At 45.9% G+C, this 23,451-nt stretch overlaps 1 protein-coding gene across 3 annotated transcripts in view; it reads right to left on the bottom strand.

Annotated features, from left to right (window-relative positions):
- Positions 1-5,046: 5,046 nt before the first annotated feature.
- The window catches only part of sema4ba (sema domain, immunoglobulin domain (Ig), transmembrane domain (TM) and short cytoplasmic domain, (semaphorin) 4Ba), a 453,543-nt gene continuing 435,138 nt past the window's right edge, over positions 5,047-23,451 (bottom strand). For all 3 annotated transcript variants that reach the window (XM_085968833.1, XM_085968834.1, XM_085968835.1), the window contains 5 exons: positions 17,366-17,576; positions 13,284-13,399; positions 11,388-11,545; positions 7,744-7,838; positions 5,047-6,168 (listed from right to left, as the gene is read on the bottom strand). In XM_085968833.1, the coding sequence (XP_085824959.1) occupies positions 5,366-6,168; positions 7,744-7,838; positions 11,388-11,545; positions 13,284-13,399; positions 17,366-17,576 (1,383 nt within the window). In that variant the 3' untranslated portion in view covers positions 5,047-5,365. The remainder of the gene's footprint in view (positions 6,169-7,743; positions 7,839-11,387; positions 11,546-13,283; positions 13,400-17,365; positions 17,577-23,451) is intronic.

Raw genomic sequence — 23,451 nt, forward strand, 5'->3', positions numbered from 1 at the left:
CCAAAGCATTGAGCTCACAGCAGTTGCTGCTAACTCAGGAGTGTAGTTATTTGTTATGTGTCAGTACTGTGGACTCCGTGCTGCAATGTAAGTGAGATGGATTGCACCGCACTGGCAGTCAAGGCAAAGGGAACCGCTTCTATATAAAGCCTGTTTGTGCATTTTTATGCTGGCCATTTGCGATCTGTTCTGATATAAGGGGAGGGCTGTGAAATTCAACATCGGCAGGGAGGGTGCTTGACGGGCAGTAGTGGATTGGCTGCCTGCCCGCTGTTCCTTTCTGTTGTCTTCATTGGTGTAGATGGCAGCCCATCCACTACTGTTTTTGCAACTCCTGCTAAAGTTGAATTTCTCCTCCAATACTTCGTCCTCAGCTTCCAATCAACTTGAAGCACACGAGCGCCATGACTGGGACCACTGTGCATGGCCTCTAGCGCCTAGGTTACAGGGTCAGATTCGCAAAATTCATCCACAAATCTCGGTACCAAAATACAACAATTTTATTGTGTTTTATTACAAAAAAAAGTAATAAAGTGCCTTTTTAATAACACAATACAATTACAAGATTAACATACAAAACACTAAACAGGCACATTTGTTGCTTTGTGTTATCTATAAGGCTTGGCAGTCTCTGGTATCATTTTTAAATGAATATTTAAATGTAGACTACGAAAGTGTAGACCGTCATTTGTACCATATATTTTTCAAAGACAGATTTCTCCTCTCCCCTATTTATTTATATTTCCATTAAATGTACAATTAGAGGATCCATTCAGACAGCTCCAGGCATACACACAATTCATGCTTAAGCGCTGATCTAAATCTCACTGTTCTCACACTCAAGTGCCAGTTGAGTACATTTTTTTTTTAAACTAAGAAAAATTACGCAGGTCAGTGATAACGTTTTTAAAATTTAATAACTAGAATGTAACCAGCATAAATCATCTGCTTCCAAGGTCTTGAACCCGTACAAGTCAGTCACATTATTATTAATAATAATAAGTAACTTTGGTATTCCATAAAACAGGCCGATGATAAATCCTTCTTAAGAGGTTGCATTTATATGGCACCTCATTATGTCCTTAAGACATCGCGAAGCACTTTACGACCAATGTATTACTTCCGAAGTGTTCTTATGTAGACTTAAGCTCATATTGTGGGTAAATGTTGAGGTTGAGACAGTTACGTTCAGTTAGATTTTAGTGTTCTAAACCAAACTGATTTTTCTCTGACTTCCTCAACAATCCCAGCTCCATATTAAATCATGACTAACACTTACCACCATTACAGCCACACTGACGCACTCAATACTAAAAAATGTTATTCATTTTAAAACGTGCTACTATAGACTCGACAAGAATATAAAGTACAATCATGTTCTTGAGCCAACACTAGAAAAAACATTTAAAAATACATTTTGTTTGGTCATTGCTTTCTGATATCATTTGATTGTAAAAACAGACACGTAAGAGCAGAGACTTTCCCCAAGGAGCTAACTGGATTACTTCCCCCCTCCTCATAAATACTTAAGACTGCCAAGCCTACATCTAACTTAAGACTGCCAAGCCTACATCTAACTTAAGACTGCTAATCCTACGTCTAACTTAAGACTGCTAATCCCATGTCTAACTTAAGACTGCTCATCCTACGTCTAACTTAAGACTGCTAATCCTACATCTAATTTAAGACTGCTGATCCTATGTCTAACTTAAGACCGCCAATCCTACGTCTAACTTAAGACTGCCAGTCCTACGTCTAACTTAAGACTGCCAAGCCTACCTCTAACACAGTGAAAAATGCCAAAGTTAAGGCAATTTTCTACTGAAATTATTACATTTCTCGAGCAATTCGGTTTACAAAAGGTAAATAAACATTTTCAACGAAACACTTAACAGCCATAAAAATTCCACCTACGGGGGAAAAAAACTCTTTATCACAATTTACAGAAAATACACAAATACAATCAATACAATATTTACAAGACATGTGCAAAAAGCCCAAGAACTTAAATGGCAATGTGTAGTTACTAGTACCCAACAGAAAGATTTTATACATAGTGCATAGGAATTCAGGAAACAACTATTGGAGAGTTGTGGTTTGTGTATAAGTGGTTAATATTGTATAGTAAGAGTGTTGTAACTTAAATATTAGAATTATTACAAGTGTTCCTCGGTAAAACTTTGTTTAAATGTACTTTCATAAAATCTTATTTTATTCTGCACCAGAAAAACGAAAAACATAAAACATGAGTTTTTGTATTTCTTTAAAAAAATTGTACTTCCTCAAATATTTACTATAAAAAGCCGCTAACACAGAACACTGCATGCATACTGATTAGGAAGATACTCTCGTCAACATACAACAGATTTAATTCTCAAGTGGAGCTTGGTGCCACGGTGTTAGTATAACCTGTCACATAAAACTCAAATGCCTCTCTGATGTGCTTGTCACATTTCTCAAGGTGTCGCTCAGGATCGAATGGAGCTGTCGTTAAACTGACCGCTCTTACTTCAACCTGGCGGTCTGTAGCAACAGAGTTCTGATACACACGCCCAACTAGCAGGATCCGCTGGTACCGGGGTGGGTGGAGTTGGGAGGGATACGGTGTGCTAAAACCTGCAAGTAAACTCCAGCTAGGGGAAAATAGATAAGTACATGCGGGAGAAAGGAAAAGAAGGATAGGGTCGGATGAAGTAGGGGGGGGAAGGAGGCTCATGTGGCACATAAACACCGGCACAAATCTCTGGAATTCTCTACCACTGAAGGCTGTGGAGGCCAAGTCACTGAATATATTTAAGGAGATATAGATTTCTAGACACAAAAGGCATCTAGGGATATGGGGAGAGAGCGGGAATATGGTATTGAGATAGAGGATCAGCCATGATCATATTGAATGGCGGAGCAGGCTCGAAGGGCCGAATGGCCTACTCCTGCTCCTATTTTTCTATGTTTCTAGACCTGTTGACCCAAGGCGGGTAGATGGAGTTAAGATACAGATCAGCCATGATCTAAATGAATGGCGGAACAGGCTCGAGGGGCTGAATGGCCACCTCCTGTGCTATAAATTCTATGCAGAATTACCAAGCTTTTCAGATCATCCTACTAGCTAACAATGTGCATACAATAGGCTGTATACCATACTTTAAAATGTCCTGTTCCATAAAAGGGCAGTTCCTTTACCATACTGGCCTGCCTGGTGACAAGCCTTCCTTAACAGCCTGGTTTCACATCTTAAAGATTTTTTTTTATATCAGTGTATTTCCCATCAATATTAACAATTTGATAAAAATCTTTTTTTTAGAGTTAGGTATATTTTCCACACCATCTTTTAGCACAGCTTGCAATACCAGTTCTTTTGTTACCTACACATCCTCACTGTAACACGGGAACCGTCAAAACATCTGCCTTAAAAATCAGGCTTATTAGTAGAAAACAGAAACAACATTGTAAATCAAAGCGTAATGTCTGGGGAAAAAAACACAGCTGGAGACTGACATTAAGACGGTATCTCGGTGATCATAAGTGTACCCTCTTGATAGCCAGAACCACACCAAATGTTTGCACGTATTTCTCTCCCAGAACACAAGTTGGACCCTAAAAACTGCTGCAGTAATGATGCCAGTACTTTGTAGTTTATGCTGCGTGGGGTGCACGTATGTTTGACGTAATATTAACATTTAATAGACATGAACTAATTCACATGTTTATACCAGGTGACTTATCCAGAGGTACTTGGACATTTTTCAAGATAATGACGTGGTTTAAGATCCAGTCAGCCTCTGTGCTTTACCAGGACTATATACTCAACCACTGTCACTCAAGAAGGGAGCAGAGCTACTCTCTTTAGGTAGGCTCTTGAGTGCCTTATTTTGAAATTTTTGTCTTCTACCGAATCCACTCCTATGTTTAGCTACCAGTACTGTATTTTTGTCACCGTCAAGATCACTATTACATTGACCTTTATGCTGACTGCTACCACAAGGGAAACAATCTCGTGCCCACAGTGCACGTGCGTCTGATCACAAACACAATAATAGCGCGTCTGCCTATTTAACCAGGTCTTTGACCGTCTCTCCTAGCTCTTCTCCTACGGTGCAGCTCTGTGAAATGTTTTGGGACGTTTTACTACATTGAAGGTGCAAACTGTTGGTTGGTTGTTGTGGAGCCTTCCCAACGTATCCACAGTCCCGGGTTACAACATTACTGTTGCTTCCCCCCCCTCCCCGATTAAACTTAGTTTCCCCCAGTCTGAGCAACGTAACGACTTTACAGGGTCAACTAAGAGGCCATATTTTGGTCAGTGTTTCACAAACATTTGTATGAACAACACAAATGACCCATGGCTATACTCTCCAAACATGGGGCTTCTTATCCAAATGTACGTGGGCCCAACCAACTGTTGCAATTGCCTACATAAGTAAGAGCTTGCTACACTACAACTAAAGTCCATTATCTTACTCACTTTTTCAATAATAAACATATAAAAAAAAACATTTTGTTAGTTTATAGGAGAACCATTTGTCTAATTGTCAAGTGATTTTTTTTTTACAACCACAGTATCATTTTTTGTCACATTTCCCCCCAGAAGAAAGATTCACTACAATCATTACTTAAATGGAGAAATGCTTTTTCTTTCTGTACATTAGACGTGGAAGGGAAGGGTTTCGAACAGATTTCCTGCACTCACAAGGTCGCTGTAGGATACACTGCGCGAAATATCCACTCACTGCTGTAAAATGACTATTTCATGCTTTACGGGATGTTTGGTACGTATCATAGAGTCAACCATAGGTAGCACGACTGCTTATCGGCAACCCCTATGTTTAGCTACCAGTACTGTATTTTTATCACCATTAAGATCACTATTACATTGACCTTTATGCTGACTGCTACCACAAGGGAAACAGTCTCGTGCCCACAGTGCACGTGTGTCTGATCACAAACACAATAGCGAGTTCATTTGGCACAGGGCGTTACTTTATTTCCACTCTCTGACGTCTTGTGACCACTCCCCACCACCCCTCCAAACCACCCCACCCCCCCCTCCAAAAGCAGAAAGCCAAAGTCAGTTACCGTGAGCCCAAAATTGCAAACAGATTGGGGAAAGTTGTCATTCAATACATCATGCACTGTTCCATGCTGTTCAGCTGATGGTCACAGACACACATGTTTACTAAAGCTCAATGGCCACACCAATAACCATCCATGCATGTGGTTTACATACCGAAGAGATAGTCTAAATGGCACAGTACAACAGTTTTAGTCTTTTAAGCTGCCAAGCTTTACGCTGTCCAATTTCGTGTGGTTGGTCCCTTTTCGGAAGGCCACGGTGGCATGGTTCTACCTCACTCTGCCGTTCCACGTTTCACACTACGGAGTCTTTGATTTCAGAACCGATCCTCACCCTCGGTTGCGGGCAATGTGCAGAAATCTCCACGTACAAGTTTTTCTGATTGGTTTGGCTGTTTGGCGACTCAGGGTACCCGGAGTCCTTGCCATTGAGAGTGTTATCCAGCACGGGGGTACTGCAGATGTGGTTGTCATTCAGACTCTGGTAGCCTCTGTGGTGCTCAGAGGCTACAACTTGCACCGGGTTTCCGTTTAAAGGCAGGCTTTCGTGCTGGATCTCGATCTTCCTTTGCTTCTTCTGCTGCATGTTCGAGCACTCGCCATCTTTAATCAGCGACTTCATTCTGTCTCTGTTCCGGTACAAGAAGACCAGAGATGAGACCGCAAGCGTTAACCCAAAGACCACGCTCACGGTTACAAATTCAGTCCAGTAATTCTTCCCGTTGGTGTGCTGAGCAAACCGGCTCTCGCTGTTGAGCGGGTTGATAATGATCCCGTTCCCTTGCAGCCCAGGACCTTCATTCGATGACAGAATGGACTTCCTCGATGCGTGCAAGGTCGTGACCTCTGAAGAAACAGCCAATCTCACGCAGTAGTTTGCAACCAGCAGCCGGAAGTCTTCTTCTAGGGCCCAGCACTCGTATAGGCCCAGAGGCTCGGCGGTAGCGATAATCCCACCGTCGGGAAGCACCATGAACGTAGCATCCGCCGCTGCCCCGTTGTGCGTCCACTTCCTGGTGGCGAAATTTGACTGCACGTTACACGGCAACACCTTGAAACTGTTGGGTGACACAGTGACGGGCTCGCAGGGGTTAGCAGCTGTTTACAGGAGGAAAAAAAAAATAATGAATGCTTAATTTAACAACGTACACTTGAAAGGAACAGACTCTTCGAAACAGAATCCCACCCATCGTGGAAACAGCTGAGGCAGAGGGCTTAGAAATAGAACATTTTTCCTTACATTTCAACTGTGACTACACTTCAAAAGTAGTTCATTGGCCGTGAAGCGCTTTGGGACATCCTGCGGTCGTGAAAGTCGCTATATAAATGCAAGTCTTTCCTTTTACACTAAGCAGCTAAAGTCTGCTGAGAATAGTGGAAAGCACAGGATTACGTATCAGTCCGAGCATCTTTTGGCCTATCTTGATTACAGAGGCTTTTCTTGATTTTAAATACATTTGTTCTATATACACGTGAACGTTAGCATCGTGGTAATGTCACTGGGCTAGTAATCCAGCAAGCCTGGACTAATGATCTCAGAGACGGGAATTCAAATCCCATGACAGGCAGCTGGGGAATTTAAATTCAATTAAATAAATCTGGAATAAAAAGTTAGTATCAGTAATGGTCACCATGAAAGTACCGGATTGTCGTAAAAACTCATCCAGTTTACTAATGTCCTTCAGGGAAGGAAATCTACCATCCTTACCCAGTCTGCCCTATATGTGACCCACAGCAATGTGGTTGACTCTTAACTGCCCTCTGCGGTTCAAGAAGGCGGCTCACCACCACCTTCTCAAGGGCAATTAGGGATGGGCAATAAATGCTGGCCTTGCCAGTGACGCCCACATCCCATGAACGAAAAAAAAAATGAACAAATGCCTATTTAACTAGATACCGCCTACACTTGGATTTATTATTGACCAACACACAACAGGTCAGTGACCTAGGGCCAGGTCGATGGATGCGTGCTAACAGCCTGAATAGACTCCCAGCTGCAAATTCCCATCCATTCATTTCAATGGATACAAAATTGTGGGCAGTGTGCCCGAGACTGCCCAATACATGCGGGCACCGTGTGAAGTTCCCTGCCAGTAACTGCGCATTCGAGAAAAAATACTGCAGTCTAAGGAACAATTAACAACAACTTGTATCTACATAGGGCCTTTAACTTAATAACACAGCCCAAGGTGCCTCGCAGGAGCGTAATCAGACAAGATCTGACACCGAGCCACATGAGGAGATATTATAACAGGTGACCAAAAGCCTGGTCAAAGAGGTAGGTTTTAAGGAGCGTCTTAAAGGAGGAAAGAGAGGTAGCGAGGCGGAGAGGTTTAGGGCGGGAATTCCAGAGCCTCGGGCCCAGGCAGCTGAAGGCACGGCCGCCAATGGTGGATTAGAACTGAATGCTGTTTCCAGGGTGCAGCCTGTTGCTGGCTGAAGCCCGCTCAGCACATTGAGAACCCTTTGAGGGCGGAATGCCCAAAACTGCACGCAATAGTTCAAAGCATGCCGTACGTTATTAACAACTGTTTCTCTCTAACTTGCGAACCAAGCCATTCGCCACACTGAGTATGAAATAAACGGCAGTGTTTAAAACAGCTGAACAAGTGCATAATTCAAACAAACTATCTTCCAGCGCACGTGCCACCTGGAAGCGTAGGAAGTACTTACGATGTGGCCGCAAGGCCCTGGGACCTAATAACGATCCATCAGGCTGCTGACAGTGCTGCTCCGGCCTGCCTCTCTCAATGTCTTGCTTCCATTGGCTGTGAACAAAATATTCTGCATTAGCGGCCAGTGCGCAATTGGTGTGGTGAAAGGGATCAATATCGCCATCGCACTCGGATTGTTGCCTCAGATTTTAAACTGCACCATTTTTCTGATTACACTTGTGGCATTTGTGATAACGAGGCCACTTTTAACTTATGGCGGACTTAAGGCGGGCAGAGCGATTGTAATACTGGGTACAGAGGATAGCGTTTCTATCACCCAGCCTGCCCAATTACCCTCCTAGTTAAATTAATGAACGGATAATCAACGGGCAGCATAACGGGCACACTATCCCATGTGCAATATTTCAATAGCGCTCCTCGTCTGCACTGCTTTGCACTAGGGGCTTATCAGTCAAAAACTGCGCCTCAATTCCTTCCTTCACACAAAAAGAAGTCAACTTTGATAGGGCACCATGTTATTTTTTTCATTTATTTCTATGATTTAATAATATCGACACCTGACATTAGCCTCACGAGGAAAGAAATGGGAAAACTAGCCTCGTTTTCTCCCCAGAGGAGGAAACCCAGGGCCTGTGTGTGATGGTGATTGGCCCACAGCCACCTGACTAGAGAGCGAGGAGAAGCTGGGTGGGTTTAATGGCTGACACCAAACCTCTAGCTGCAGAACCCCAAGAAGAGAAAATGGGGGAAAAATTCAGTTGGTTGCGCCTCCCGTTAGTGCCTTAAGAGGGCGCTAACGGGACGCAAACCAACTAGCGCCCGGACGCGGCACTGCCCACGCCTCCCGCAAAATTCAGCGGGAGGTTAGTGGTGGTGCTAACCGGTAGTGCCCTGCGGCGCTGTGCCGCTGGCGATGACATCATTGGCGTACGCAGCAACCCACTCACACCCCACGATCTTCGGGAGCGCCCCCTGACTTACTGCCGGACGCTATGTCCGACGGGGTCGGGGGGCGTACCTGCGGCCGGGGAGGCGCAATTTAAAGGCGAGGTGCGGGGCGGCTGTTTTTGTTACTGGCCGCCTGCCAGCACCTGCCTGCGCTCCTGTCCCAGACTTCCTGAAACGCACCCCCTCCGCGGAGTGCCGGCTGCGCTCCAAGAGCCCAGCACTTCTCTTGAGTGCCGGGCTCTTTCGCCTGCACTCCCGATCCCCGGGGGCCCAGCTGGGCCCCAGGTCGCGCTGCACAAGGCCCCTCCCCTTTAAGAAGGGGAGGAAGGCCTGCAATACTGCAGCATGACATGCCGCAGCGTGTGGCGCTGCGGCACATAACGCCGCAATATTGACTCACAGCACCCCAAGAGGGATGCGGGGTGCTTCCAGTAGCGCCCCGCTTCCCTCCTGGGGCGCAACCACTCAATTTCCGGTGCGGGGACGCTAATTTTTCCGGGGCGCTACTTTTAGCACCCCGGTGAAGTTGGGCGCTACTCAATTTTTAGTCCAATATCTTTGTTTGGGTTGAAACTATACTTTCTAAAGAACAGAAAGCATATTGATACGCAAAAAACTCTAGGAAGAACACTAGCAGAAATTGTTCATCATCTTTAACTGCACACTAGCAGATCTCCCATCCTATTGCTCATGCCTTCAGTTATCAGTGTCATCCGTGGGTAGCGCTCTTGCCTCTAAGTCATAAGGTTGTGGATTCAAGTCCCACTCCAGAGACTTGAAGCACAAAAATCTAGGTTGACACTTCAGTGCATTATTGACGGAGTGCTGCACTGTCAGAGATGCCAACTTTTGGATGAGACATTCAACCAAGGCGCCGTCTGCTCTCTCGGTTAGATGCAAAAGGTCCCCTGGCACTATTTCAAAGAAGAGCAGGGGAGTTATCCATGGTGTTTGGCCAATATTTATCCCTCAATTAGCATCACTAAAACAGATTATCTGGTCATTATCACATGGCTGTTTGTGGGCAAATCGGCTGCTGTGTTTCCTACATTACAACAGCGACTACACTTCATAAGTATTTCACTGGCTATAAAGCGCTTTGGGTCACCCTGAGGTTGTGAAAGGCGCTATTTAAACGCAACTTCTTTCTTTCTATGACAGTTCATTGATGCGCTGTTATATAACGAGGAGTCCTTATGTAATGCGCTGTGTATTATTCTGCTGCTAAGGTGCAGCTATGCCCCTTAAAGGCTACAGAAGCTAATTGCTGTTTAAATGAGCACAGACTGAGGTCAATCAGAGATTAATTGCTCTCTGTTGGTGGATGTTGACAGATGGGAAGGTTATTGCAGATTTTAGGCTGTAGGTCAGAAAGTGTAATTGCTAAGGAAGATCAGCGACTACAGTCGATCCTCAGCCAACATTTGCTGCGGAAATTTCTCTGGATACGGCAAACGATTAGATTTCTTTCTTTTTCTCAATACGTTTTGGATGTGTGACACTGAAATTCACAGATAAGAGATACGACAGACAGAAGCTAGATGGCCAGTTTCTATACGTAGGCAGCATCTGTGGCAAGAGGGATAAATATTGACCAGGACACCAGCGATAACTCCCCTGCTCTTCTTCAAAATAGTGCCATTGGATCTTTTGCAGTCAATTTGTCCACAATTTTCCTGCCCCTGCACTTGCTTAAAATCTGTTACATCTCTAACCTTTTCCAGTTCTGGCGAAAGGTCATGGACCTGAAACGTTAACTCTGTTTCTCTCTCCACAGATGCTGCCTGACCTGCTGAGTGTTTCCAGCTATTTCTGTTTTCATATCTATCTCTATCTGTGTGTTTATATTTCTGGACAGTTTTGAGAAGTTTGATAACTTCCATATACAAGGAAATCAGCAACTGTTACAGTGAAATATTAATATCAAAATATACGCCAATGAGATTTATCTCTAAAACAAAAGCAAAATACTGCGGATGCTGGAAATCTGAAATGAAAACAGAAAATGTTGGAAACGCTCAGCAGGTCAGGCAGCATCTGTGGCAAAAGAAACAGAGTTAACAGGGGGTATTTTAACCCCCAAAAACGGGCGGGTTTGGGTCGGGTGGGAGCTTAAAATGTTAAAAATCTGAAACAGGAACCCAGCCCACCTCAACCACTTCTGGTTTTAATGGCAGCAGGACAAGCAGCGGGCAACCAAACCGCTCTCAGGAGGCGGGTCGGTCGTTGAAACCTTTTAAGGAGGCTGCAAGCCTTCATTTTAACAAGGTTTCTATTTTTAACCTATGTTGGCTGGGTTTCCCAGGCCTCGGGAAACCCGTCAGGTAAATGGAGGTGAGAAGGGCTGGATCCATGAGGTTAGGTGCCTTTACAGCACTGCTGGTGGGCCAGGAGGAGTGTTCCCTTCTGGTCCAACAAGCAAACCTGTAAACACCGACTCCCCGACCCCATGATCTCTTCCTGACCCCCCGTGACCTCCAACACCCCGCACGATCACCAACCCCCACCCACCCCCCCGCCAGCGATTACCGGCACCCCCCTACTGCTCTTTCAAAGAGCTGTACTTTTGGGTTCTCCCCCCCCTCCCTCCTCACCCGCCTCAGTAAATATTGGCCCAACGTTTCAGGTCGATGACTCTTCATCAGAGATTTACTTTTTGCGAATGCCAAGCACTTTTATTCTGAAGCCACTTACGGATCTAACTGCAGTCCTCGTATGTCTCTGCATATGTTCCTGTCCCAGGCACAGTAAGGGTCTCTGACCAGGACACACTCCCCACAGCTCAGGTAAATGTTGCAGTTGGAGACGGACAGCTGAACTACTCCCGAGTAAGAAGATGCATATAACATGCCCTGTGGATTGAGGACAAGATACTTAGCTTCAATCTAACCCAATAGACTGATTAACACAGCTCATGATTATAAGATTAATAATATTGCAGAATAACTAACAATTCAGTACAACAGAAATGCATTTGACACTAACATTTTACTAAACGTTGTACAGGTTCTGAAAAGATTTTGGTCTCGAAATTCGGCTAGGACGATGGCGCAAAACAGGCGGTATCCGATTGGCGGTCCGTTATAAGCAGCGCCTGATAATCCATTCAAATGCAGTTATTAGAATTAAATATCAGGTACCGCCGATCAGATACCACCCAATTTTCACCACCGACCGAGATGAATTTCTAGGCCAGTCAATCAATACGAAGCTTAGATTCAAGATTAAAACATAGGTCATGGGACAACTTCACTCCATTATTTGGGAGAATCTAGAACTAGGGGGTCACTGTTTAAAAATAAGGGGTCGCCCATTTAAGATAGAAATGAGGAGAATTTTTTTCTCACAGTGCGTCGTGAGTCTTTGGAACTCTCTTCCTCAGGGGACGGTGGAAGCAAAGTCTTGGAATATTTTTAAGGCAGAGGTAGATAGATTCTTGATAAGCAAGGGGGGGGTGAAAGGTTATGGGGGTAGGTGGGAATGTGGAGTAATCAGATCAGCCATGATCTTATTGAATGGCGGAGCAGGCTCGAGGGGCCGAGTGGCCTACTCCTGCTCCTAACATAAGACATAAGAACATAAGACGTAGGAGCAGGAGTCGGCCATTTGGCCCCTCGAGCCTGCTCCGCCATTCAATAAGATCATGGCTGATCTGATCTTGGCCTCAACTCCACTTCCCTGCCCACTCCCCATAACCCTCGACTTCCTTACCTTTCAAAAATCTGTCTATCTCCACCTTAAATATCTTCAATGACCCAGCCTCCACAGCTCTCTGGGGAAGAGAATTCCAAAGATTCACGACCCTCTGAGAGAAGAAATTCCTCCTCATTTCCGATTTAAAAGGGTGCCCCTTTATTCTGAAATTATGCCCCCTAGTTCTAGATTCCCCCACGAGGGAATTCGTATGTTCGTATTTCCTCTAAAACGAGTGAGCCTTTGGATTAGTGGCAGCGTTCCCACCTCTGAACCAGAAGGTACAGAGTTCGAACGCCACTCCAGACAGTCCCTGGAGACCGGCTCTGGATTCTAGTTTGATGTCCAGTGCGATATATGGGTGCCCCCTCCACCCCCTTCGTCATACGGGTAGTGGGAGCCCATAAAACCCTCCTGCCATATAGGACTAACCATCCTATCGGCTGGTATGAAGATAGTTTTGCCCATGGAAGGAGCATCCGTGTCTCAGACTTTTAATCAGCCTGCAAACCCTTCCACTGTCTGGTGCTATTCTCCAAGGGCAGAGTCTGAAGATAGGAAAACAACAGCCATCTAAAATTTCCCATTTCTACCTTATTTCATTTACTATTTCTTCTCTCATGCGCCTCTGCGTACAACCTTTTTTTTTATTGCAAAACCCACAGATTAAGCACAAAAAAAGCAACAGACACGGGAGTGAGACACACGTTCTGGGTGGAAGCAGACCGTTGCTAATCTCACTGTGAATGATTGTTGGAAAGAGAAATGAAATGAAAGCAAATAGCTTTTGAGAAAATGAGCCGTGTCCCAGCATTTATTACTGCGTTGGCTGAGATGCTGTTTATTCTGCCGCCTTGAGGGGGAAAAAAAAAGAGTAATTCTTAATGAAACGTGTACCTGTTTTGAATCCAGTATCAGATTCTGCACTGGCTGTGGTTCAGCAAACACAGCAATCTCCTCAATAATATGCACCTTATGATTCACATTTATAGCTTTGTGTAATATTCCATTTTCTGTCAAAAAAAAGGAAATAATAACAATATTGTAAATTTTTAAAGTGCAAGGCAACAAAATCCAATGGCATTTAATGTAAATATATTTCATCTTAAATGAATGTAAGAGACATTTTTATTAAGATGTCTTATTCCTTTATGGGTCTGACAGTATCCAAGGATCTCACTCCCACAGGCTATTAAGGATCTAACTTCAAACACTAAGGCCTAGAAATTCACTAGCCTTAGCGCCGCTTTTGAGGCGCTAGAGGGACTAGCGCCAGAGTTATGGCCAGTTGAAAAATTCCCTGGGGCCCTAAAGCGGCGTTGCACCGGTAGCGCTGCGCCGGCACCGATGACGTCATCGGTGTGCGCAGCGTCCCGGTTGCCATGCCGACGGGCCCCAGCGCCGAAATTCAGTTGCGGCCGCCTCGCCCGTGGCAGCCGCAACTAAGACTCTGGCAACAGAGTCCAACATGTGTTTGCGCCGACGCATTAAAGGCCCCGCGGCGGCCGGCCGCTTTCCCACCGGCCGCCTGCCCGCAGCTCCCTCCCCGGACTTCTCCCCACCCCCCCCTTAACGGAAGGAGGAGGCCTGCACTTCCCCAGCCTGCCGCACCGCATCAGGTGCCGCAGCGCCGGAATTGCGGCGCTAAACGGCAGTTAGCGCCCTTTTCCAGGCGCTAAGACCCTTCAGTAGCGCCGGCAGCCGTTTGGGCGCGGCGCTACTGAATTTTTGGCGCGCGCAGGGGGACTTAGCGCCGGCACTAACTTCCGGCGCTAAAGCCCTGGCTAAGCCAAACCCCAATTTCTAGGCCTAAATCTTCTTTCGACTGCTCAGCATTTTAAAACCATGTGACAAGTTATCGAATTACTACCCTCAAAAGACAGATTTTTATTAAAAGCCATCAGCTGGTAGGAACTGCGCTCCATAATTTCTGCAGACAATGATCTGACTGAGACAGCCACATTTACATGGACAGTGCTTTACCGAACAGGGCAAAAGGGGGGGTCTCCTCTTTCATTTACTGGCGTTTGACTCTAAATTAGCTTAGGGTTTAACCCTTCTATGCTCAATTGCACCGGCATTAGGCAAAGCAGAATCTATGAAAAGGATGGGGGTAATGTTTACCACCCCTTGGGTGCTAAAATGGCAGAGCTGATCTCCCCCTCCCTCCCTGTTACAGAACCCGCCTGATTCTCAATTCCAAGCCAGGGTGGAAATGACTCCTGATATTTCAGGCCTGTAGGCTTGAATTTACCACAAAGGTTCTTTCCTATTGGCTGGGCACCAATTAGGAGAGCGAGAACACGTCTGGTAGTTGGTGACACGGTATGCAGATTCAGTAGCCACATACTTGATCACTGGCTCTGAAGGTGGAGGGGCCCCGCTTTCCCCAGTGCTGTCTCTAGGACAGATGGTAAACCCAAGCGCGTGGACAGCCAGATAGGCTTCGCGGCTGGGAGCACGGAAATGGGTCTTGGTCACGGACAAGTGCCTACAACTTTAGCCCAGGGATTGGCGGGATTCTGGGTACGCCTGTGGGTGAAAGGAGTGTGTCAACTCCGTGAGGTCCCCACTCTCGCTGCGTTTCGCCTTTATTTTACTTATACTGTTATTTTTGCACCTGTGCATGGTCTCTACATTGAATGCAGCATTTGCTCAGTAATAAGATTCTGGTTTTGGCTCATTACCAAACAGACAGAACGCTGCTATCAAATATAAATATTAATGAGGGGCAACACAGTGGATGGAAGCAAAGCACAGCCCACAGCAATCGAGAATGCCTTTGTGTTTTTTCTGCTAAATCTCAGCAGTATAAACATCGGCTTCTACAGAAACATCAAAAGGTAAACCTTCGAGTGAGAAGTGTAAGAAAAAAAGCCGGTCTCTTTCAGACTGAATTCTGTGGGCCACTTTCAAGTGATTGCTTTCAGGTTTATGAACATTTACAACTTGCACAGCTCTGTGCAACTCCCCCAGCATGCAGTGAGGTCGAGCAGTAAGCACAAGCGGTATCTTATTTGTATTCTGATGTTCTGTATGCATTGCATTAAATACAGCTACAAAAGCAATGAAATTAGTTAGAATTACATAGCAATTACAGCGCAGTAACAGGCCATTCGGCCCAACTGGTCTCTACTGGTGTTTATGCTCCCCAAGAGCCTCCTCTGACTCTACTTCACCTCACCCCATCAGCATGTCCTTCTATTCCTTTCTCCCTCATGTAGCTTCCCCTTAAATGCATCTATGATATTCGCCTCAATCATTCCGCGTGGTAGCAAGTTCCACATTCTAGCCACTCTCTCAGTTAAGAAGTTTCTCCTGAAACATAAGAAATAAGAACAGCATACGGCCCCCCTCGAGCCTGCACCGCCATTCAATAAGATCATGGTTGAACTTCTACAGCAGTTCCACTTTCCCGCACTATCCCCATATTCCTTGATTCCCTCAGTGCCCAAGAATCTATCGATCTCTGTCTTGAATATACTCAACGACTGAGCCTCCACAGCCCTCTCGGGCAGAGAATTCCAAAGATTCACAACCCTCTGAGTGAAGAAATTTCTCCTCATCTCAGTCCTAAATGGCCGACCCCTTATCCTGAGACTATGCCCCCTAGTTCTAGACACTCCAGCCAGGGGGAACATCCTCCCTGCATCTACCCTGTCAATCCCCCTCAGAATCTTATATGTTTCAATGAGATCACCTCTCAATTCCTCTAAACTCCGGAGAATATAGGCCCAATCTACTCAATCTCTCCTCATAGGACAGCCCTCTTATCCCAGGGATCAATCTAGTAAATCAATCTCCTGAATTAAATTCCCTATTGGATTTATTAGTGACTAATTTATATTTATGGCCCCTAGTTCTGGTCTGCCCCACAAGTGGAAACATCTTCTCTATATCTACCCTATCGAACCCGCTCATAATTTTAAAGACCTCTATTAGGTCACCTCTCAGTCTTCTCTTTTCCAGAGAAAAGAGCCCCAGCCTGTTCAGTCTTTCCTAATAGTTTATCCCTCCGCCCCTTGACATTCAACGGCATTGCTATCACCGAATGCCCCACCATCAACATCCTGGGGGTCACCATTGACCAGAAACTTAACTGGACAAGCCACATAAATACTGTGGCGACAAGAGCTGGTCAGAGGCTGGGTATTCTGCGGCGAGTGTCTCACCTCCTGACTCCCCAAAGCCTTTCAACCATCTACAAGGCACAAGTAAGGAGTGTGATGGAATACTCTCCACTTGCCTGGATGAGTGCAGCTCCAACAACACTCAAGAAGCTTGACACCATCCAGGACAAAGTAGCCCACTTGATTGGCACCCCATCCACCACCTTAAACATTCACTCCCTCCACCACCAGCGTACCGTGGCTGCAGTGTGTACCATCTACAAGATGCACTGCAGCAACTCGCCAAGGCTTCTTCGGCAGCACCTCCCAAACCCGCGACCTCTTCCACCTAGAAGGACAAGGGCAGCAGATGCATGGGAGCACCACCACCTCCAAGTTCCCCTCCAAGTTACACACCATCCTGACTTGGAAGTATATCGCCGGTCCTTCATCGTCGCTGGGTCAAAATCCTGGAACTCCCTCCCTAACAGCACTGTGGGAGTACCTTCACCACACGGACTGCAGCGGTTCAAGAAGGCGGCTCACCACCACCTTCTCGAGGGTAATTAGGAATGGGCAATAAATGCTGGCCTTGCCAGCGACGCCCACATCCCATAAACAAATAAAAAATAAAATAAAACCAAAGCCACAACCATTGCATCTACGGTTATTGATGTTATTGATTTCTATCTGCCCCCAACACAGGAAGGAATGGGAAGGAATAACGCAGTGGTGCAGCACTGCAGAGTGAATTCTACACAAACAAGGGCCTTTTTTTTGTTGCATGAGTTATCACGAAGCATTTAATTTCCAGATATTCTCCGTGAGGTAACTAAGGCGGAGAGAAACTGTCCGATTAACCCTCTGTACCTGTGCCCACAAACAGCACGTCATAGTGGCCCTGGATGGCATGGACTCTGTCCACAGCGAGCTGGGTGTACTTCACGTGCTTCTTCACCAGCAGGGGCTGGCTCCTGACAATCTCTTCCATCAGAAAGTGGTCCTTCGCAAAATTCAACACCTTGTCCGGCATTTGGAACGAAGAATTTATGTTCATGGCTCTTACTGCGTTTGTAATGCACTGTGAGGGATAATGCAAGAAAGGTAAATCCGCATGAATTAATTAACTGTGAGCGTGTCTAAGGGGTAACAACAACAGCTTCCATTTATATAGCGCCTTTAACGTAGTAAAATATCCCAAGGCGCTTCGCAGGAGCGTTATCAGACCCAAATCTGACACCGAGCCACTTAAGGAGACATTAGGACAGGTGAGGTCAAAGAGGTAGCTTTCAAGGACCTTCTTAAAGGAGGAGAGATTTAGGGAGCGAATTCCAGAGCTTGGGGCCTAGACAGCTGAAGTCACGGCCGCCTTTGGTGGCGTGAAGGGAGTGGAGGATGTGCAAGAGGCCCTAGTTGGAGATACGCAAAGTTCTCGGAGGTTCTGCTACTGACGTGGAGTCTCGCTAAATATGGGTGCGAGGAGCTTAAAATGACTTGTATAGTAGCCTCCTGTCCAGGTGTCATTTTAAGCTAACTGACAGGGGAGCATCGGGTGCCCGTTTTACACCAATTATCTTAAACCTGTGTCCTCTGGTTACTGACCCTCCTGCCAGTGGAAACAGTTTCTCCCTATGTACTCTTATTGAAACCCCTCATGATTTTGAACACCTCTACTAAATCCCCCCTTCACCTTCTCTGCTCTAAGGAGAACAATCCCAGTTTCTCTGGTCTCTCCACATAATTGAGGTCCCACAAAGTGAGCTATCTGCATGTGTGAAACTGTCACTCTCTCTCTTCCAGGGTGGGTGCCCAGTAAATCAGCCAGCCCTGCTGGTACTGATCCACCAATGCTCGAGTGATATAACATGGGTATGGAACTGCGACTATTACAAAGGTGGACTATGCACATTAAAGGTGTTGGCCATGGCTCAGTGGGTAGCACTCTTGCCTCAGAGTCAGAAGGTTGTGGGTTCATAGTCCCACTCCAGAGACTTGAGCACAAAATCTTGGCTGACACTCCAGTGCAGTGCTGAGGGAGTGCTGCACTGTCGGAGGTGCCCTCTTTCGGATGAGATGTTAAACCGAGGCATCGTCTGCTCTCCCAGGTGGACGTAAAAGATTCCATGGCTCTATTTTGAAGAAGAGCAGGGGCGTTTATCCCTGGTGTCGTGACCAATATTTATCCCATTCTCTGATTTGCGGTTGAGTTGAGCTAGCCACAAGCGGAATATCACAGTTCCGCTGCTTAAATGTTTAACGAGCCTTTTGGAATGCCACTAGAATTCACAGGACAGTCTTCAGCAGATTTGGAGATTTTAATATGTACCAGCTGTGTTGTAGCATCCCTCTATCACCCTCGCGATCTAACTTGGTTTAGCAAATTAAAGTACAAACCACTTAACTACAGATAATGAATCATACGGCAGTAATGAATAGAGCAGGGCAGAGAGCACTGCACTCGATACATCTTTCATTTCAAGGGTTTAGAAATTTATTCATAGCCAAAAGTTTGAAAATTATTTCTGAACTTTCTTCAAGCAGTTGGGTGAATTCTAACTGTTCTCGTAGAGGATTTTTCCAAACAACCTTGATTCAACTTTCTAATTAGAGTCTGACAGGAGGACTCATGCTTTTAATTGCCTGCCCCAACCGCTATGATTTCTCTGTCTGCGGTTGCTAATTACCGAGGATAAAATAATGAGGACCATTTGTTGGTTCGACATAATCACACAAGTGGGAAGCACTCTCCATGTGGTGAACTGTGTCACTGTAACACATAGCGGTATGATGAATTACATTTCGGTATTACTGCATTATTTATCTGAGCTCTCTATGGTTCCTACCCAGTGATAATCAGAAAAAGAACATGCATTTATATAGCGCCCTTTACCACCCAAAGCGCCTTGCAGCCAATGAAGTGCTTTTTGAAGTGTCGTCACTGTTGTGATGTAGGAAATGCGGCAGCCAATTTTTGCGCACAGCAAGCTCCCACAAACAGCAATCTGTATTACTGACATTGGTTGAGGTATAACTATTGGCCAGGACACCGGGGAGAACTCCGACAGCTAAACTGTAGTCAATCAGATCACAATCAAAATCACCTCTGTAACAAATTTATAGGGAGAACACATACTTAAATATGGGGGCCGATTCTGAGATCCCTCGCTGTCAGTGGGGAAACCATGCTCGGAGGCAATATCGGTTGGAGATGTCCTGATTATTGCTCTCTGCAAGTGCAGATCTCGACTGGAAGCACAGACTCATGGCATCTCCCCCAAACAGCATCAGTGTTTGAGTTTGTTAATTATCGGCTTGGTTCAGTTGGCCGCTCACTCACTTCTGAGTCACCGGGTCGTGGAGTCAAGCCTCACTCCAGGAGCTGAGCACTGAACCAAGAGGGGCATCTCAGCACCGGACCAAGGAAGTGCTGGGTCGATGGAAGTGCTGTCTTGTGGAGAAGACAACAGACTGAGGGCCTCATCTGCTTGTTCAGTTGGACATAAATGATCCCGTGGCACTTTTCTCTTGAAGAGCAGGGAGTTCTCCCGGTGTCCTAGCCCACATTGATCCCTCAACCAACACCACCAAAACAGAGTAACTGCTCATTTATCTTATTGCTGTTTTTTGGGACTGTGCCGTGCGCAAGTTAGCAGCCACTTTTACAGACAAAACAATAATTCCACTTCGAAAAAAAAGCAATTATTGGCTGTGAAGGGGCTCTGGGACATCCTGAAAGACGTGAAGGACACTATATAAATGCGGTACACTCTTTACCCCAGAAGTATTTTGAACCCAGCCGTTCTGATCTGTCTTAATGCAGACCAAGACAGATCAGAGCGGCTGGGCTCAAAATACTTCTGTGGTAAAGAGCGTACCGCATTTAAATAATAATGTCCTATACGTCCAAGACATTTTTCTCCAAATTTTATTCACGTCCCCTATTCACGTCTAGCCTCAGGGATCTGACATATTACAATCACTGCTGAAGGAGCTGGGCGAAAACTATACCAACACTCCACAGGATTATCAGTGGGAACCAAGCCCGGTTTTAAAAGGTGGATCTGCATACTATCCCTCTTAAATTGCAGTGTAAACAATAATTGTATTCTGTGGCTCTTATTTGAGTCACCTGGAGCTGAGAGACCTCTCTCTCCCTCTCTCTCACCTGGTGCTGTACACTGGTGCAAAACAGGTCCAGCAATTGTGGTACAGGAAACTTTTTTTTATCCGGCACGGACGGGACCGACGTGGTGCCGGTTCATCAAAAATTCCGGATAACCGAACGCTATAGTAAAAGATAGGGAGAGCTAACAGCTCTGTATAAAGCAACAAACCCTGTTGCGTAGAACAATGGCCTCAAGTTCCAAGCGTCTCTGTAGCTTAGCAACAGCTGCAGCCACACCCTTGCACAGCAACAGACGGAGGAAGGCAAATACAATATGAAGTAAAACCTACTCCTGAATTTTGCCGGTTAACCGAGATTTCCGGTTATTTAGGTGCCAGTAAATCGAAGGTTTCCTGTAAATGGATTTGAGGTACGGACCAGCCATGCTCTAATTGAATAGCAGTACAGGCTCGAGGGGCTGAATGGCCTCCTCTTGTTCCTATGTTTCTGAACAGCAACGCATCCTTTTTTTTCTTGGGAAACTGCTGCTGCCCTGGTGCTAACGATTTTTGCTACTTTAACAGCAGCAGCTCAGCTCTGGGTGCACAAATAGAGTTACACGGTCACAGGTTATATAATCTTACTTTTTTGCCCACTGCTGCTAGTAAAAACCGGGTGTGTGGGAGAAGATCAGTTTTTTGCAGGTGATTTCATGTACCATGAATTTGCTAATGGGAAGTGACGGGAATCAGACAGTTAATGGCACACGTAAAATTATACTTCCTTCACACCCTTCAAGCAGCTAATGAGCCCCTTAAATGAAGGACAGATCGTTCACCCAGCTGCAGATCAGTCAAAACTTCTTAGTGATGGCTCAGTGTCAAATTCCAAAAATCTTGTACAGTATCATTGATCCCCGTGTGGAGGTGCTGGGGATTTGTATCATGGGGGAATAGAGGAACCTTTTTGATCAGGCATGCCCCCAAAGGCAACTACCCTACACAGCGTGTGGACACGGGCTCGGCTACTAAGAGAAGCTGCAATGGGATCTGAAAGCAGTTTCACGACTTGAAAAAGAGCAACAAGATGGGAATAGTACTATAAAGGAGCAGCAATGGACATACATGGCAGTGAAATGGTGGGCATCATAGAAGCACTTCAAAACTGCTATACTCATATGGAGATACAGATAGTAACATAAGAAATAGGAGCAGGAGTAGGCCATTCGGCCCCTCGAGCCTGCTCCGCCATTCAATAAGATCATGGCTGATCTTCGACCTCAACACTTTCCCGCCCGATCCCCATATCCCTTGATTCCCCTCGAGTCCAAAAATCTATCGATCTCTGTCTTGAATATGCTCAACGACTGAGCCTCCACAGCTTTCTGGGGTAGAGAATTCCAAAGATTCACCACCCTCTGAGTGAAGAAATTTCTCCTCATCTCAGTTCTAAATGGCCGACCCCTTATTCTGAGACTGTGACCCCTGGTTCTAGACTCCCCAGCCAGGGGAAACATCCTCCCAGCATCCACTCTGTCAAGCCCCTTAAGAATTTTATATGATTGACCCTGTGGCAAATCACCCTGTCTAAAGGCAAAACTCGCACATAATAGGGGGCCGGCGGAGGAATGGACACAGGCAAATCTCCTCAGGACAAACCGCCCACTTCAGAGGAACAGAGGATTGTGGAATTCATTGGAAGGCTCTTGAAGATTTTGGGTGTGATCAGTATGGACAGCTGCACAGATCAACTGACATGCTTCCTATTAAGTACACAGTCTACGACTCGCACCATACATTATGTCACCATGCCCACACTCACCGGTTGTCCATAAATGCTTAATAGTTCAGTAAATGGCAAATAGAATTCGTCAATGGTAAGCGTGCTTATATATTAGAAATAACCAATGACATCATGATGTAATTGTATAAGTTTCCTTTTGGAATCGGACTTTATCTTTCAAATCTTTATTAGTTGTTTCATTTTAAGCATCTTTCAGTTTGCTTGGACCGCCTGTTAACTCTTGTGTTCATGGTGCCCTCCAAAAGGGACACTTATGGTGTGATTTCTATCATGTGACACTGGGGCATCTCAGTGTCACCGTGATTGGTCCAATTAAATTAGGCCTATCTGCTTTCTTTGAAGAGTGCGGAGGAACAAGTCTCCTGCAATAAAGCTAACTTGAGCTCATCCAAAACTTTGCAGCCAGTATCCTAACTCGCACCAAGACACGTGCACGCATCACCTGTGCTCGCTGACCTACATTGGCTCCCAGTCACAGGAGCGTTATCAGACGATATTTGACACTGAACCACATAAAGAGATATTAGGGCAGGTGGTCAAAAGCAGGTAGGTTTTAAGGACCGACTTAAAGGAGGAGAGAGAGGTAGAGAGGCTTAGGGAGGGAATTCCAGAGTTTAGGGCCCAGGCAGCTGAAGGTACAGCCGCCAATGGTAGAGCGCTGAAAATCGGGGATGCTCAAGAGGCCAGAATTAGAGGAACGCAGAGATCGCAGAGGGTTGTAGGGCTGGAGGAGGTTACAGAGATAGGGAGGGGCGAGGCCATAGAGGGGTTTGAACATAAGGATGAGAATTTTACATTTGAGGCATTGCCAGACCGGGAGCCAATGTAGGTCAGCGAGCTCAGGACTGATGGGTGAGCAGGACATGGTCCGCGTTAGGAGACGGCATTTGAGTTTTGAAGGAGTTCAAGTTTATGGAGGGTGGAAGCTGGGAGGCCGGCCAGGAGTGCGTTGGAATAGTCGAGTCTGGAGGTAACAAAGGCAGGGATGGGGGTTTCAGCAGCGGATGAGCTGAGGCGGGGGCAGAGATGGGCGATGTTACGGAGGTGG

The sequence above is a fragment of the Somniosus microcephalus genome, chromosome 27, assembly GCF_052327205.1.
Source record: "Somniosus microcephalus isolate GS21.2 chromosome 27, FLI_Smic_1.0, whole genome shotgun sequence".
Taxonomy (NCBI): domain Eukaryota; kingdom Metazoa; phylum Chordata; class Chondrichthyes; order Squaliformes; family Somniosidae; genus Somniosus; species Somniosus microcephalus.